Source organism: Ictidomys tridecemlineatus, chromosome 12 (genome assembly GCF_052094955.1).
Source record: "Ictidomys tridecemlineatus isolate mIctTri1 chromosome 12, mIctTri1.hap1, whole genome shotgun sequence".
Taxonomy (NCBI): domain Eukaryota; kingdom Metazoa; phylum Chordata; class Mammalia; order Rodentia; family Sciuridae; genus Ictidomys; species Ictidomys tridecemlineatus.
This window is the reverse complement of record NC_135488.1, coordinates 39,727,734-39,742,450: the sequence shown is the minus strand read 5'-3', so window position 1 is coordinate 39,742,450 and position 14,717 is coordinate 39,727,734. Positions and strand designations below refer to the sequence as shown.

At 48.3% G+C, this 14,717-nt stretch overlaps 1 protein-coding gene across 6 annotated transcripts in view; it reads right to left on the bottom strand.

Annotated features, from left to right (window-relative positions):
- Npas2 (neuronal PAS domain protein 2) overlaps window positions 1-14,717 on the bottom strand; it is a 152,079-nt gene that overhangs the window by 40,435 nt on the left and 96,927 nt on the right. For all 6 annotated transcript variants that reach the window (XM_078028570.1, XM_078028568.1, XM_078028569.1 and 3 more), the window contains 2 exons: window positions 9,700-9,789; window positions 372-492 (listed from right to left, as the gene is read on the bottom strand). In XM_078028570.1, the coding sequence (XP_077884696.1) occupies window positions 372-492; window positions 9,700-9,789 (211 nt within the window). The remainder of the gene's footprint in view (window positions 1-371; window positions 493-9,699; window positions 9,790-14,717) is intronic.

The following is a 14,717-nucleotide window of genomic DNA, read 5'->3' as shown; positions in this document are numbered from 1 at the left end:
CTAAATAAGAAGATTATTCACAGATTTTTTTTTCTTTTTTTTTTGCACTGTTTATTACCGAAAGACTCTCATGTAAAAAAAAAAAAAATCTCGTCATACATGCAAAAACAAGTTGTTATTCTTAAGGTCTGTGCCTTCAAATTTTCCACATAAAAGCTAAATGTCTTACAGATTTCCGACTCCGGTTTTAGCTTTAAACTTAAAAATATACCTCAAAGGATCTGGAAAACGTTCTGAGTCATGAGGAAAATTATTCTTAAAATTAGCCCTCCCTTCTTAATTCGTTCTAACCTCCTTTCCAAAGTCAAATTCTTATCTTCAGACCTGGTTTAAAAAAAAAAAAAAAGAAAAACCAGTAAAGTGAAACTTACATTTTAGGAATTCTGGGGAGGGGGATTCCGTCACAAGCATATGGGAAGAAAGCATTTTATAAACTTCGGAATGTTCTTGTTCTGGAAGGAAATTTAACAAATTCTGATCCATGACATCCGACTGCAAAAGAAAATAAAGAACAGAGGTGCACACTCCAGGGCAGTAAGAGGCAAAATGGGGGACTAAAACGGTGCCTGACTCCTCAGGATCAGAGTCTGAAGGGGGAAGTTCCAGGTCTTATTCATTTTTATTTATTTATTTTTTTGGTACTGGGGATTGAACCCAGGGGTGCTTACCCACAGAGCCACACCCCCAGCCCTTTATGTTTTTTTTTATTTTCGGACAGGGTTTCATTAAGTTGTTTTGGCCTTCACTAAAATGCTGAGGCTGGCCTCAAACTTGTGATCCTTCTCCCTCAGCCTCCCGAGCCACTGGGGTTACAGGTGTGTGCCACAGTACCTGGCCCAAGGTCTGATTTTCTGTGAGCACTCCCCATTCATCACTCTGTAATCCCAAATTGTGACTGAAAAGGTTCTATAGCGTCTGGGGGAAGCGCTTGGAGCTAGAGCACCTGCCTAGCATGTCCAAGGCCCTAGGTTTGATGCACAGTACCATAATTTATTTTTGAAAACTTAAAAAAAATTAAAAGAAAATAAATAAAAGAGCCACAATGATCCCTGGGTATCCTCTGGGAATTGTTTTCAGGACCCCTTGTAGCTCCCCAAATCCACAGACATTTAAGTCCCTTCTGAAAGATGTTCTAGTATTCATGTAGAACCTGCCCACATACTCCTGCAGACCTCTCATCATCTCTAGATGACGTCTACTCCTAATGCCATGTAAGTGCTCCGTCACTAGTGGCTACGCTGTATGGTCCAGGGAATAATGATAAGAAAAAAAATACACATTCCGTGCAGACAGAATTTTCTTTCCAGATATTTTCAGTCACGGTTGCCTGATTCATTGGGAGCAGGTGCTCGGGTAAGGAGGAGCCCTACACTCGCTCAAATGCGAACGTGCTACTGTCCATGGGCTGAGGAAAGACTGAATGTCACGTCCAACAGATGCACACAGAGGAGTCCTCCTCAGGCCCACGGCGCCCCGTCTGCTTAAAATTAGCCCTCCCTTCTCATTCGTTCTAACCTCCTTCCCAAAGTCACATTCTTGTCTTGTCTGTGTCCTGGCTGGGGTGGGAGGCCACGTGGAGCCCCAGGGAGAGCCCGGTCACTCATTCAAATGGCCCCAGACAGTACATGGGGTTCCTTTCTTGACCTTTTGGCCAGCAGAAAGCAGCCTGTTTATTTGTTAAAGGTCTGGAACTGAAGGAGTTCCACCCCCAGTGCCTAGGTACTAGGATCCAACCTCAATATCAGAGTCTAGATACAGCCCCGTCCAATAAAGCCATCTGTGTGAGTCGGGGGTCTGCATCTGTACCACCCCTCACAAGACCGGCTGACCACCTGCCCCCCGAGCACTTGGCAGACGACTAGTCCAACTAAAGAAATGAAACTTTGATTTTATTTAATTGTAATTGGCGTTTCATTAGCCACGTGTAGCTAGCGGCTAGCCTACAGGAAAAGACAGGCAAGGGTTCAAAGTGGGGAGAGGAAGGAGGCAGGTACATCTCTCCGGCTTCCTCAGATTCCCTCAGTAAACTCATCTACTCCCTCAGCATCAAACATCTTGGTACACATTTTTAAATACATTTTTAAATTAAATATCCAACCAATCACTTGCTTTAATATATATATGTATGTATATACATATATACATACTTGTATATGTGTGTGTATATATATATACTTTTAAAAATTTATTTATTGGTTCTTTTTAGTGATCTGGAACAGTGATGTGGAACAGTAGGGCCTCACTAAGTTGCTGAGGCTGGCTTTGAACTTGCCATCCTCCTGTCTCAGCCTCCCAGGTCTCTGGGATCACAGGCGTGCGCCACCGCTCTCGGTCTGTACTTGTATTTCAAAGAGATCCCACATGAGATCTGAAGGGAGAGGGCCCAGGAAGCCAGGCCAGAGATGGTTAGAGTGTGCATGGGGACAGACGGGGAAAGGGAGTCCAAGGCCATCCACTCAACCATGCTGCAACCGGGACTGGTCAGACTGGTCACACTGGTAAGGACTCCTCAGTGCTCAGACTCTGTTGGGGGCACTGGGAAGAAGCACCACCAAGTCCCTCCCCTCCTGGAGTCAGCATGACAGTGGGTGTGAGGACGGTGGACACAGCTTGGTGGCCGACTGGAGGACCAGAGGAGAGAAAGGAAGGACTCAGATGGCTTAGACGGAGACACCAATTTTTAATCTCCACGAAAAAGACCCTGCGGTCTTGATGGCAGTTCAAGCCATTTTCCTCTAGTTTTCTCTTTTTAGCTGATGACTAGTGTTCCTGGATGAGAGTGACCTGTCCTCTTAAAGATATTTCAGACCCATGAAAATGATAACTGAGTCACTCGGGGCTCCTCTCTTGGACTGCTCCATCAGAAGCCATCTCTCTCAGGGCGGGCGTGGCAGAGAGTGAGGCTGGGGTCACTGGCCTGGCCATCCTCATGCTGTGGGGCACCTCGGGCAGCAAGTCTGCCCAGAATAAAGACGGATGGAGGTGGGGGAGGTGGGGTCATGGGAGGTCATGAGCATTAGAGTCCATTCACAGGGCTCAGAATTGCCCGTGGCTTGTGTGTAGTGGCTAGCCTAGGACCGTGATGCCATTTCCACGTGCTGAGTACTGCCAGGAACAATGACAATTTGAAAATCCAAACCCCAGTGCCAATGGGAGAATACATCACATCTGCGGCTGAACCGTTCCTTGAATGAGCTGAGCTCTGTTGATGAAAATAATAGCAATTACAGAGACGAGGGAACCTGCCATCTGCAGCCATCTTTGCGTCTGAGTCATTATCAGGACTGTCATTTACCTGCATCAGGCAGGAGCTTCTCTCTCCCAACTTGCTAATGGTCCCTCGGCTGCTTTAGGGAGCAGTTGGCAGTTCCCAGGAAGGCCTAGTTGCACCCCGAGCCTCTCCTGTGTCCCCCCCAGGAGTCTTGCTCAAGTGCCTGGGGATGAGCTGAAACCGCTGCAGGACCAAGGGAACCTCTCTCCCTGGGACCAGTCGCACCAGTTCAGTGGCTGGCCGGGTGGGCTGCAAGTAGGCTGGGTAGCCATTCCGTCCTGTGACATCCCTGAGGGGCCCCAGGGGACAGTTCTGGCTGAAGCTATGTGTTGGCCTCAGTTAGAAGGCACAGTGTGAGAGGTCTGGAGGCAGCAGGAATGGGCTCCTTGGGACCTTGACCTGGTCAAGGAACCAAGAAGTCAGAGGCAGGCTCGAGGCGCTTAGATTCAATAGAGATTCGAGTAAGACCGATGGCCAGACAGTATGAGAAGAGCTTTGCCCTTGGTGCATGGAATTAACTAAATATAGTGCCAAATATAAAGAGAGACTATGTTCATTAAAACACCTCAAAGAGTTTGGGAAAGGTAAGCCACAAAGTGAGAGAAGACATTTGCCACACACGTATCCAGAATAAAAGGCCTAAGATTAAGGTTGCCTGTGATGCTCCTCCTTGACCTCCGATGGCCTTGGCAGGGCCAAACTGCAAGTTTCGTCCCCAGGCTGCCTCAGTGGATAGGGGCCCCCAGCCAAATACCCTCCTTCTCAAGAGGACTGGGCACGTTCCTGCTTCGTTTCCTGTCGGCCCGTGGAATCACTCAAATAAACCAATCGCATGCTCCAGGCAACCGAGGTCACCCACTGCCTGTTACTACAAACCTGCCTCCCCCAGCCCCTGCTAGTGCATCTGTTCCCGAGTGCAGCCCCTGCGTGGCCCTGTGTGGTGTGCGGTGGCCTCCACTGAGTATGTGGGACTCGACCTGCTGTCAGTCTCGTCCGCCCAGGGTTGGGTGTTGTGTGGTCAAACATCCCCATCGCCCTGGGAGAGGGTGAATAAGAGGTCCTTGAAACTGTCCTCCACCAAGGACTATGTCCAGGTCACGGAAAGAGTGCCTGGAAATCGTTAGAGGAAGAGTCCAAAAGTTCAAGAGTAAAATGTCCAAAAACAAAATACACGCTGCATAAAGATATTTCAGCAAGTGACAGATCACACCTGCTATGGTTGTCCCATAAGAATCAGAGGTACCTTTTACCGTACGTTTCCTCCTTTGGTGTGCACAAACACTTACGGTTGTGTCACAACTGCCTACAGTATCCACTACAGCCGTGTGTGGCACACGGGTTTGATGCTCAGGGGCAACAGAATGTAGCCTGTTGCCTAGGTGTGTGGGAGGTGATATCGAATCGTGTACCATTACTGATGGGCAGGACATCAATTAGTGTAGTGCCCTGACCTCAATGTTCTCACAATGACGAGATCACCTAATGCCACCGTCAGCAGAATGTCTCCCTGTCATGAAGAGAGGCACGACTGTACCTGAGCAGCCACTTTACCGGAGATGACATCCACAGGGCCAGTGAACAGGGAAAGACGCCGTCTCACTAGTAATGAGCTAATTAAAGCTAATTGAAGCTCCACGAGTCGCCTCACGCACTAGATTGATAAAACCTAAAAAGCCTGCCAGTACCAAGTCTGGTGACGCAGTCACCTGGAACTCGGCACCCTACTGGTGGAGGGAACACTGTGCAATCAGTCACTATGGAAATGGTCCAGTTGGGTGAAGTAAAGGTGAGGGAACACCTGCCCCCCACCCCCTCAAGCTGACACGCTGAAAGCCCGCAATTCTGCACCTGCTCTGTTCTCAGCACTCCGGGGAGATGGCAGAAGCACCGGCCAGGAGTGCCAACCTGGAACAGATGCAGGAATTGTAGCACGTTCCTAAAATGGCCCACTGCATTGCAGCCAGAACCAAGGACCCCTACACCAGACAGGGGAAGAAGGATGAATCTCCTAAACAGGGTGAGCACAGGGAGAAACCACAAGGCTATTTCCCAGGATTCCACTTAAGCTAAAGGCAATATAGGCTGAACATCCCTAATCCAAAAATCCAAATTCTGAAACTTTCCGAGTGCTGACATCATGCCACAAGCAGAAAATTCCATGCCATGAAATCTTGCTTTATGCACAAAATTGTTAAAAACGGTGTATCAGGGCTGGGGCTGTAGCTCAGTGGCAGAGAGCTTGCCTAGAATGTGTGAGGCACTGGGTTTAATCCTTAGCACCACATAAAAATAGAATAAAGGCATTCTGTCCATCTATAAATACAAAAAATAATTTCTAAAAACGGCATATTAAATTACCTTCAGGCTACGTGTACAATGTGTATATAAAACATAAATGCATTATGTTTAGACTTGGGTCCCAATCCCCAAGATTCCTCATTGTGCAAATATTGAGCTAAGTGCTAATATTCCAAAAAAAAAATGAAAAAAAAATTCGAAATCTGGTTCCCAGCATTTCCGATAATAGATACTCAACTTCTACTCAATTAAAGCTTAGTGATCAATTAAAAATTTGATGAAGTTACAAAGAAAAACAAGCAAAGGACTTTAAAAGTCAGGAAAACAAGCCACGCCCAGTGGTACGTGCCTATAATCCCAGCGGCTCAGGAGGCTGAGGCAGGAGGATCACGAGTTCAAAGCCAGCCTCAGCAAAAGTGAGGCCCTAAGCAACTCAGCGAGACCCTGTCTCTAAATAAAATAAAAATACAAAACCAGGCTGGGGAGGTGGCTCAGTGGTCGGGGACTCCTGAGTTCAATCCCCAGCACCAAAACCAAAAACAAAAACAAAATCAAAAACAAAATTAGAAAAACAGCTGCTTCTCGGTGGAGGTGGGATGTGATAAAAAGTCTCGGACAGGAGCGCCTGTGGTCTCAGCCCTGTTCCATTTCTCAACCTTGGTGACAGTCACCTGTAGGCTTCTGTTCACTTGCCATGTACTGAAACATGCGACCTATGCTGTATCCACACGTCTATATGGACGATCCGTGAAAATCAGAATGCATGATTGAAAAGGAATGGAGTGATCTAACTCATGACCCACTTCAAGCTGCAGCCACACCTGTCCACACCCTGCCAGGCCCAGAAGTCACCTCTGACAGAGTGGCCTGGTCCAGCAGGCAAGGGCAGGGTGGGGAGGGTGGGAGGGGCCGAGGGATGTGTCCTGGAGAGTGGGTCTCAGGGCCTTACTGTGCCTTTCCTGGTGTCCTAAACCAGGGGCTCTGCCCTGTCCTGGGAGGGCTCCTCCCTGCTGGGACCCTGCCGTGGTGGGAACAGTCCCACTTTGAACTCTCGTCCTACGCTTTCTTCTTGCCGAGTGGAGCTTTTACCTGGCAAGTCAGTCCTGTGGGGAAATATTCTTTTAGTCTGTGGATCTTTCCAACTCTCTGAATGCTTGTGCCTTAGAGCATTTCCTTTTGGTGAAATTGGGTTACCTGTGCCCACCTTATCCGCTGCAACCACACTGCTCCCCAATTCTGTCCAAGGCATGTGGCTGGCTCCCCTTGACCCTCTCCTGAAAGTTTGCCATCCCAGAGGCCACCGTTAGCCCTGGGTCCTCCGGAAGCACACCTCTGAGCTCACGCTTCTGCTCTGATGGCCTGTGTTAGTTCTAGACGTCAAGGAGGCCACCGGACAGTTCTGACTTTCTCATGACATCGTTTTCTGCTTCATGTCTTTCTTTTTCTCTGTCAAACTAAAAAAGAACGTTCTAGGATATTTCTCAGGCATGGAAAAAGTTCTGGTTGCTCTTATTTTTATTTATTTATTTTTTTTTGAGACAAGGTCTTGTTCAGTTGCCCCAGGTTGGCCTTGAACTTGCAACCCTCCTGACTTAGCCTCCGAGCAGATGGGATTACTGGGGTGGGCCCCTGCCCCAGCTTTTCTGTGTTGTTCTTCATTCCTGCATCACCAACAGGGGACCATGGGGCAGGATCCCTTGTGTGCCAGCCTGTGCTTGTTGTGACTTTACCTCTCTGGCCGTCCACTGTTTCCTCTCCTATGAACAGGGGCGATGACCAACTTCATGGGGTTATGGAACAGAGGAGTAAGGAGAGGGAATGTGAAGTGGCCCTCACTCTGTGCTGGGCACTGTTCCAAGTCCTTTTTACATCTCAGCACGTGGAAGTGACTCTTCAAGGAATCTGGTGTATAGTAAGGGCCCAGGTATCCTGTTAGTGGCTGACGATTGAACAGGTGGAATCTCAAAAGTGCAAACCGCGGGGGCTTTAGAAATGCTCCACGCTCTGTGGATAGTCAAAAGCAGAATTTCTCCATTGCAACGGAATCCTTGACACCAGGCAGCAGGGGAGGCCTGGTGTAGGCTCCGGGAGGGCGGAGCCCACGGAGCTCTGACTCCCAGCCAGCTGCACGCTGCTGAGAGGACTTGGGACATGTCCATCCATCCCAGCCCCTGCCCACCCACTTGCAAAGGACAGTCCTGGTAAAGACAGGATCAGGAAAGCTGAACGGAAACTGAAGCAAGATGTGGGGGTGCCTATCCCGGGGCTCATCTGCATGGGGCAGGCGAGGGGAGGCAGCCTGGCTGTCTGGATGGTGGCCTGCGTCTCTATGTAAAGACACTTCCTGAGCATTCAGGTGGGCCTGGCATTGACCAGTTGAGTTGGGGGGTCATTTCTGGCCCTTCTAGAGGTAGGGAATAATTCACCAAGGTGTTCCTAAATGACCGCATGATTTCAAGTCAGAATTCCCATCTTACTTTCTAAGTCCCCTCTGCCACATATAGCAACTGGGTCATCAGATAATTACAAAAGCATAAAGCAGAGCAGTGCAAATCCTGTTCACCCAAACAGCGCTCAGGGCTCTGGGCTCTCCTTGCTGGGTCAGTAAGCAGGTCACGGCTGGTTGTTTCCAGCCAGGGCCTGTCTCTGCCCCCGTGGGTCTCTGCCATTCAAAGCAAAACACGAGATCCCTCCAAAGAGCAGCCCAGCTGCCCCTCTCTCCCTGGCCATCCTCAGAGGAACCCACAGAAGCCACACTAAAGGAGCGGGTCACATCTACTTCATGGCTTCCAGCTCACCCCTCTCCTCCTGGGCCGGGGAGGCAGCCTCACCTCGGCCTCCTTGGGGCTGAGCGGGAGTCCCTTCTGGCAGCTCTGGGCCTGTCTGTCACCTCCTGACCTCAGGAGATGGGCACCACACAAAGTGAGACCCACAGGGTTAGATTATGGTGTCACCGGACGGCATCGGCCCAGAGAAGTCAAAAATGCCTTTCTGGCGTGACACAGTGACCAAAGGAAAAGTGTGCGTGGCAGCTTTGAAGGGCACGTGGTGTCACTGGCAGAGATGACGGGGCGGCAGCTTCTGAGGACCAGAGAGACCCAGGACGAGGTGGAACCCTCCGCAGAAGCGGGGGACCACGCCCTGTGGGATTCCTCCTGGCCCAGGATCCCCAGGTGGGAACCCAGGGAAAGCTGCATCCCCCCTCGTCACATAAACTGGCCACTGTCCACCCATGCTCAGGGGCGAGGAGAAGTCTGGCCGGGACTCGTTGGGAGAGGAGATAAGAGAGGACATTCCACCCGGGTCTGTCCTGTGTGATCCTCCTGGAGAGCTGACATTCAAGGTCAGGTTCTGTGGGAATAAATAAGGGTGTGGCAGGGAGTGGAAGACGGGCCACAGGGCTCTGAGCAGCCCTGGGGTGCAGCCTCTAGTAACCTGGTAGAGATCTGAGGGTCATTTCATCCTGAGCCACGGGGTTACCAGAGAGCCAGCAAGGCTTGTGCAGAGACGGGGAAGGGAGGGGAAGAGTGGGAGGGACATCTGTCTGTAGTCACCCCCAAGCCTGGCCATCCCTCTACTCACCAAGGCCTTCCCAGACTCAGGTCCAGTGACATCTGCCCAGCATGTTTGAACCCCCAGGAGGTCATCCTGCTCCCCATTGCTGTTAAGGGTCACCATGTACTCGCAATCTCAAACATGTCCCCCGCGAGCCCCCAAGCATGTTCCAGTCTGAGCCATCGGTTGCCCATCCCTCCACCAGTTCTCAGTCACCCGGATGACTCTGAGCTCTGCCGACTGCTGTGATGCTCACGTTGGTCTGTTTCTGACCAGGGATAAGAACGTGGATGAGCGTCCTCTACCTCGAGCCTGTCCTGGCTGGGATCTTGGTGCCATGCCTGCCCCCAGGAGACACAAGCCCGCACCTGCCCTTGGTCTGCCCCTGGGACCTTGAGCTTGGCCCGACTTGGTCCTCCAGCACCTGGGCACTCCCTAACTCTCCAGTATCTCTCCTTCTCCTACCCCCAGCCCCACTGCCCTAGATCCACACCACGTCCCACCTGAGATCTCAGTGGTTCTCTAGAATAAGGTGACAAGGTACACAGACAAAGGCCACCGAAGCAGACACTCACCGGTAAATGCCCAAGGAGAGGCGTGATACTGTCAGAAACATAGATGATGCTGCCATCTGTTGTCACGGCGATAATGAAGCCATCTAGTGCCTGTGGAAAACGCACATTTGAAAGCTCCTTAGCAATGCTTTAGTGGAGGAACATGTCCCTGAAGCGAAGGGCCATTTTATGACACTGACTTTGCTTTGAAGTCCTGACAGTATTTCCAGGAATCCCTCCCAGCACTTTCCTACCTTATGCACCAGAGGGTTCATTACACAGAGTTTGCTTAGCCCACGGAATGCACTTCTAAAAGCATTTCAGACTCAGTGAAGAAGGTGACCTGTTGGTGTCATAAAACCAAATTTAGCCATGGAGACTGCTGAGGTAGTTTAATGACAGGCACACGATCATTCACATGATTCATTGAGCTGAGTCAGAAATATCATCCTCACCATAGGGAGATGTCGGGAATGCGTCTGGTCCCTGACCCGCCAACCCCAGTATCACTTTGAGTTCACCAGTAAACATTTCCTACAAGATTTAAGATGAAATACAGGCCTACAAACAGAAAGTGTGCCCGTTGGCCAAGGTCAGCCTCTGCCTAGGTTCTCGGCCACAGAAGCAATAGCTTTTCTAAATGTTGGAAAAAAGGCATTCACGTGAAAGTATCTATTAGGTGTCTATTAAAGGCCAGGCACACCCTTCTGGGTACTTGTGACCTCAAAGGTTTAACGTGGGCAATGTTTTCTTCCACAGCAGACACTTTTGCTGTTCTGTGGAGATCTATTTTAATGTGGATGCTTATATAATGCTTTCGTAAACTCATCTGAGAGTTGACTGATAAAATTCTGATGATATACTTCGGTGCAGAATGGGGTCTAGGTGGCAACTGGATGTCTGAGTGCACCTGCGAGACAGAAAAGATAAGAAGCGAGGCCAAAGCTCACCTCACTAGAAGGTACATCTTGGCAGGAATCATATATAGGTACAGGTGGACTTTGACTGCAAGCCTGTCCTTGTCACTGTGCTGACTGTATCTTTGAAATACCATCCTCCCCAGGTCTGGGAGATTTTCTGCCTTGGGGGGGGGGAAGTGGCATAGGCGCTCAGAAAGGTCTGGAAACGTGACCTACGGCTCCAACCACATCCTCCCAGCGTGCTCTTGAGGGTCTGCCTGGCCCAAAGGGCATTCACTCTTTGATGTTAGGAGGGTGAGCCCAAGAGTGAGAGGCCAGAACCGGGAACAGGCGCCTCCCTCCAAGAAAGGGGCCAAGGGAAGGGGAAAGGGGGCTCTTTCCCAGGAAAACTGACAACGGACACCAGGCTCCCTTGTTATGTCACACGAGTGTGTGACAAACTTAAATATGAGCGCACACTTCTTCAAAGAATCTCATCCTTTCCGATTCCATCAGTGGGTCTCAGCTGGGGGTGGACACCTGGAAATGGCTGGAGATATTTCGGGGCTGTCATTATGGAGTGGGTGACGCTGGTATCCAGTGGGGGGGAGGTCGAGGATGCCACAGAGCATCCTATAGACAAAGGACAGCTCCCACCACCCAGAAGCATCAGATCCCAAATGTCAATCATGCTGAGGGGGAGAGACTCCCCATTAGACTGATGGGTCACCGTGAACAAAAAAGTACATCCCATAAGTTTTATTTCTTTCCCCTCAGTTATTTGTCTAAATGGCTTTTCTTTTCTTTTTAAATTTGTTAAAATAGCTTTTATTAACTTAATTTATATTTTTACATAAAAATGAAATTGTACGCATTTATGAGATGTGAAGTGATGTTTCAGTGTACACTGTGTAATGTTTAGACCAGGTGAAGCCTATCTGTCCCCTTGAACATTTACTAATTCTTTGGGTTTTTTGTTGCTGTTGTTGGTTTCTTTTTCTTTTCTTTTCTTTTCTTTCTTTCTTTCTTTTTTTTTTTAGTAGAGGGTATTGAACCCAAGGGTGCTTAGCCACTTAGCCATGTCCCCAGCTCTTCTTATTTTTTGAGACAGGGTCTTGCTAAGTTGCTTAGGGCCTTGATAAATTTCTGAGGCTAGCCTTGAACTTGAGATCCTCCTGTCTCAGCCTTCCAAGCTGCTGGAATTATAGGCATGTGCCATCATGCCTGGCTTATTCTTTTAAAAAAATTTTTAAAATTTGTTTCAATTAGTTATTCATGACAATAGAATGAATTTCTGCACCTTGATATATCATACATAGATGGGATATAATTTCTCATTTTTCTGAGTGTACATGTTGTAGAATCCTATTGGTCACATAGTCACATATATACATACAGTAATAACGTCTGTTTCATTCTACTGTCTTTCCTACCCCCACATCCCTTCCCTCCCCTTCCTTCACTTCCCTCTACCTAAAGTAACACTTTTCTTCCCTAGTGCCCCTCCCCACACTTATTGTGAATTAGCATCTGCATATTAGAGAAAACATACGGCTTTTGGTTTTGTGGGGTGGACTTATTTCACTTAGTATGATATTCTCCAACTCCAACCATTGACTGGAAAATGCCATAATTTACTCTTCTTTAAAGCTGAGTTATACTCCATTGAATATATATACCACATTTTCTTTATCCATTCATCTATTGAGGGACATCTAGTTTGGTTCCATAGTTTAGCTATTGTGAATTGAGCTGCTATAAACATTGACATGGCTACATTACTGTAGTATGCTGATTTTAAGTCCATTGGGTATAAACCAAGGAGTAGGATAACTGGGTCACATAGTGGTTCCATTCCCAATTTTCTGAGGAATCTCCACACTGCTTTCCATAGTGGTTGCACCAATTTGCAGTCCCAGCAGCAACGTAGGAGTGGACCTTTCTCCCCACATCCTCACCAACATTTATTGTTGCCTGTATTCTTGACGATTGCCATTCTGACAGGAGTGAGATGAAATCTTAGTGTAAGTTTTGATTTTCATTTCTCTAGTTGATAGAGATGTTGAACACTTTTTCATATATTTGTTGATCAGTTGTATTTCTTCTTTATGGTGAAAACATTCAAAATCCTTTCTTCTAGCTTTTTGAAATACACAGTACATTATTATTACCTACCACCACCCTACTGTGCAAGAGCACAACTGACTATGAGTGTGCACCCACTGATCCACCCTCCCCATCCTCCTTCCCTCCACTCTCCTCAGTCTCTGTAACCGCCATGCCATCCCTGACTCTTTGCAGACCTCCTGAAGTGAAACCTTTTTCAAAGAGTCGGGGCCATTGTTGATAACCACAGCTGGACCTTTCCGGAGAAAAAGCAGACCAGAAGGCTGGCCAAGGGAGGGGCTGCACAAACAATGGTGTTTCTGCACAGTGAGCCCATGTCTCTCTTGGGTGTTAAAAAGCAGAAGGTATTTATGGACAGGGGGGTCCCCTTCATCAGCTCCTGGGCATTTCCCATCAAATCTACAAGAACAGCATGAGTCACTGTCACTGCGATGAAAATGTTTGCCACGGCTTGGGAAGTCCCACTACCGAGGCGATTCAATAGCAAGTGACCGCACAGTGGTGTGCACCTGTCCAGGTAAAGGTGATTCTCACAGGGACATGATGCAAAGGGCCCAGACTTTTATACCTGAGACACACCAGAGAGAAAGGAAACCACCTCTTTCTGCCAGCTCCTAAATCTGACGGAACATTCCCTGAGTTCTCTGGGACAGCCTCTGGGCGAAGAGAAAAGATTCAGCTCTTCTGAATAGAACTCGGAAACGCCCTCCACTTCCAGGTCCCTGGTCAACAAGAGCCTTCTCTCCTTTCGAGTCAATTTGCAAAGGAGCTTGGGGCCTGGGTCTTCCCAGCTTGCACTCTGCCAGGGCACTGCTCTGCAACCCGGGCGATTTTGGATCTTTCAAACTTCTCCACTGGGAGAGTCCTCCCGGAGCCTGGCTGGGTGCCTTTTGAAAAGAAGGCAGGAGAGAAGAGGGATTCACACCCAGAGGGCACCTGGGGGCACAGCAGTTTCTCTCCTAGGTTCTGTCCTCAGTGGGGGAAAAAAAAAAAAAAATGGAAAAGGGATCAAGGCTGGAAGCCTGGATTCCTCATGTCTGTCTCCAAAAAGAGCAGAGGGTTGTGCATCTGGAGAGAGATCCGCTCAGTGAAGCAGCTGCCCAGTGGGAAATGAGGACTTCACCCACGAGGGGGTCCACTGCAGGGCCGGGAGCTCAGGACACCAGGAAGCGGAAGGTGGAAGACAGAGTAGCAGGTTGGAGTAGAAGCCGGACCCAGGCAGAGATAAATCACAAGTGCTGGACTGTGGCCTTCTGCCCTGGAGGAGGCTCTGGTTACGCAGGCTGGATTGCAGATCCCTTCGCTCCTGTGTCTTCCTTTCCCTCCACTCCGGGGAGTCTACGGTCTGTCCTGGGAGCAGGTGCATTAAGTGCATAAAGACTACCTGTCCCCATGTAAAATCTTTTCCTAGAAATTCCAGTCTCTTCAACCTTAGTCATGCATTGCAGACTCTATTTATTTATTTTTAACTTAATACAAACCTTGTTGTCTCAAATCCTTTCGACACCTTGAAACTCACTGGAAAAAGCAAAACGACGTTTGTGCTACAGACTCTTAAAAAAGTGGCTGATGCAAGAGGGTTCTTATGTTTTAACGACTTTTCCATAAGAATTAAGAGATAAATCGATGTATGTAAAGTAGCATAATGATACATTAATTCAACATTATATTTCACAAGTTGCTTTAAATTTAACATACTTAAAATGCATTGCTTCTGTAGAAAGTTCTGTATTTTCTTTAAATATAGTTCCCATGTAGAGTTAAGTATCTTTCGTTTTAGGCAAATGTTCATTAATGCTTTCATATTTCATAATATTTGGACATCTTTATTCTGGCATTTTCTTATTCCAGTACTTTCTGTTTTCTGCATAGCTAATCTATGTAAATTCAAGTTTATCAGTCTTATATAGGCACAGAGATGAGATAAAGAAAGATTTATTCCCAAGAAGCCACTTTCCGAAAACCCTGCCAGGAACCACATGCGGGCACCGGGCCAGGGACGAACTTCCTTTC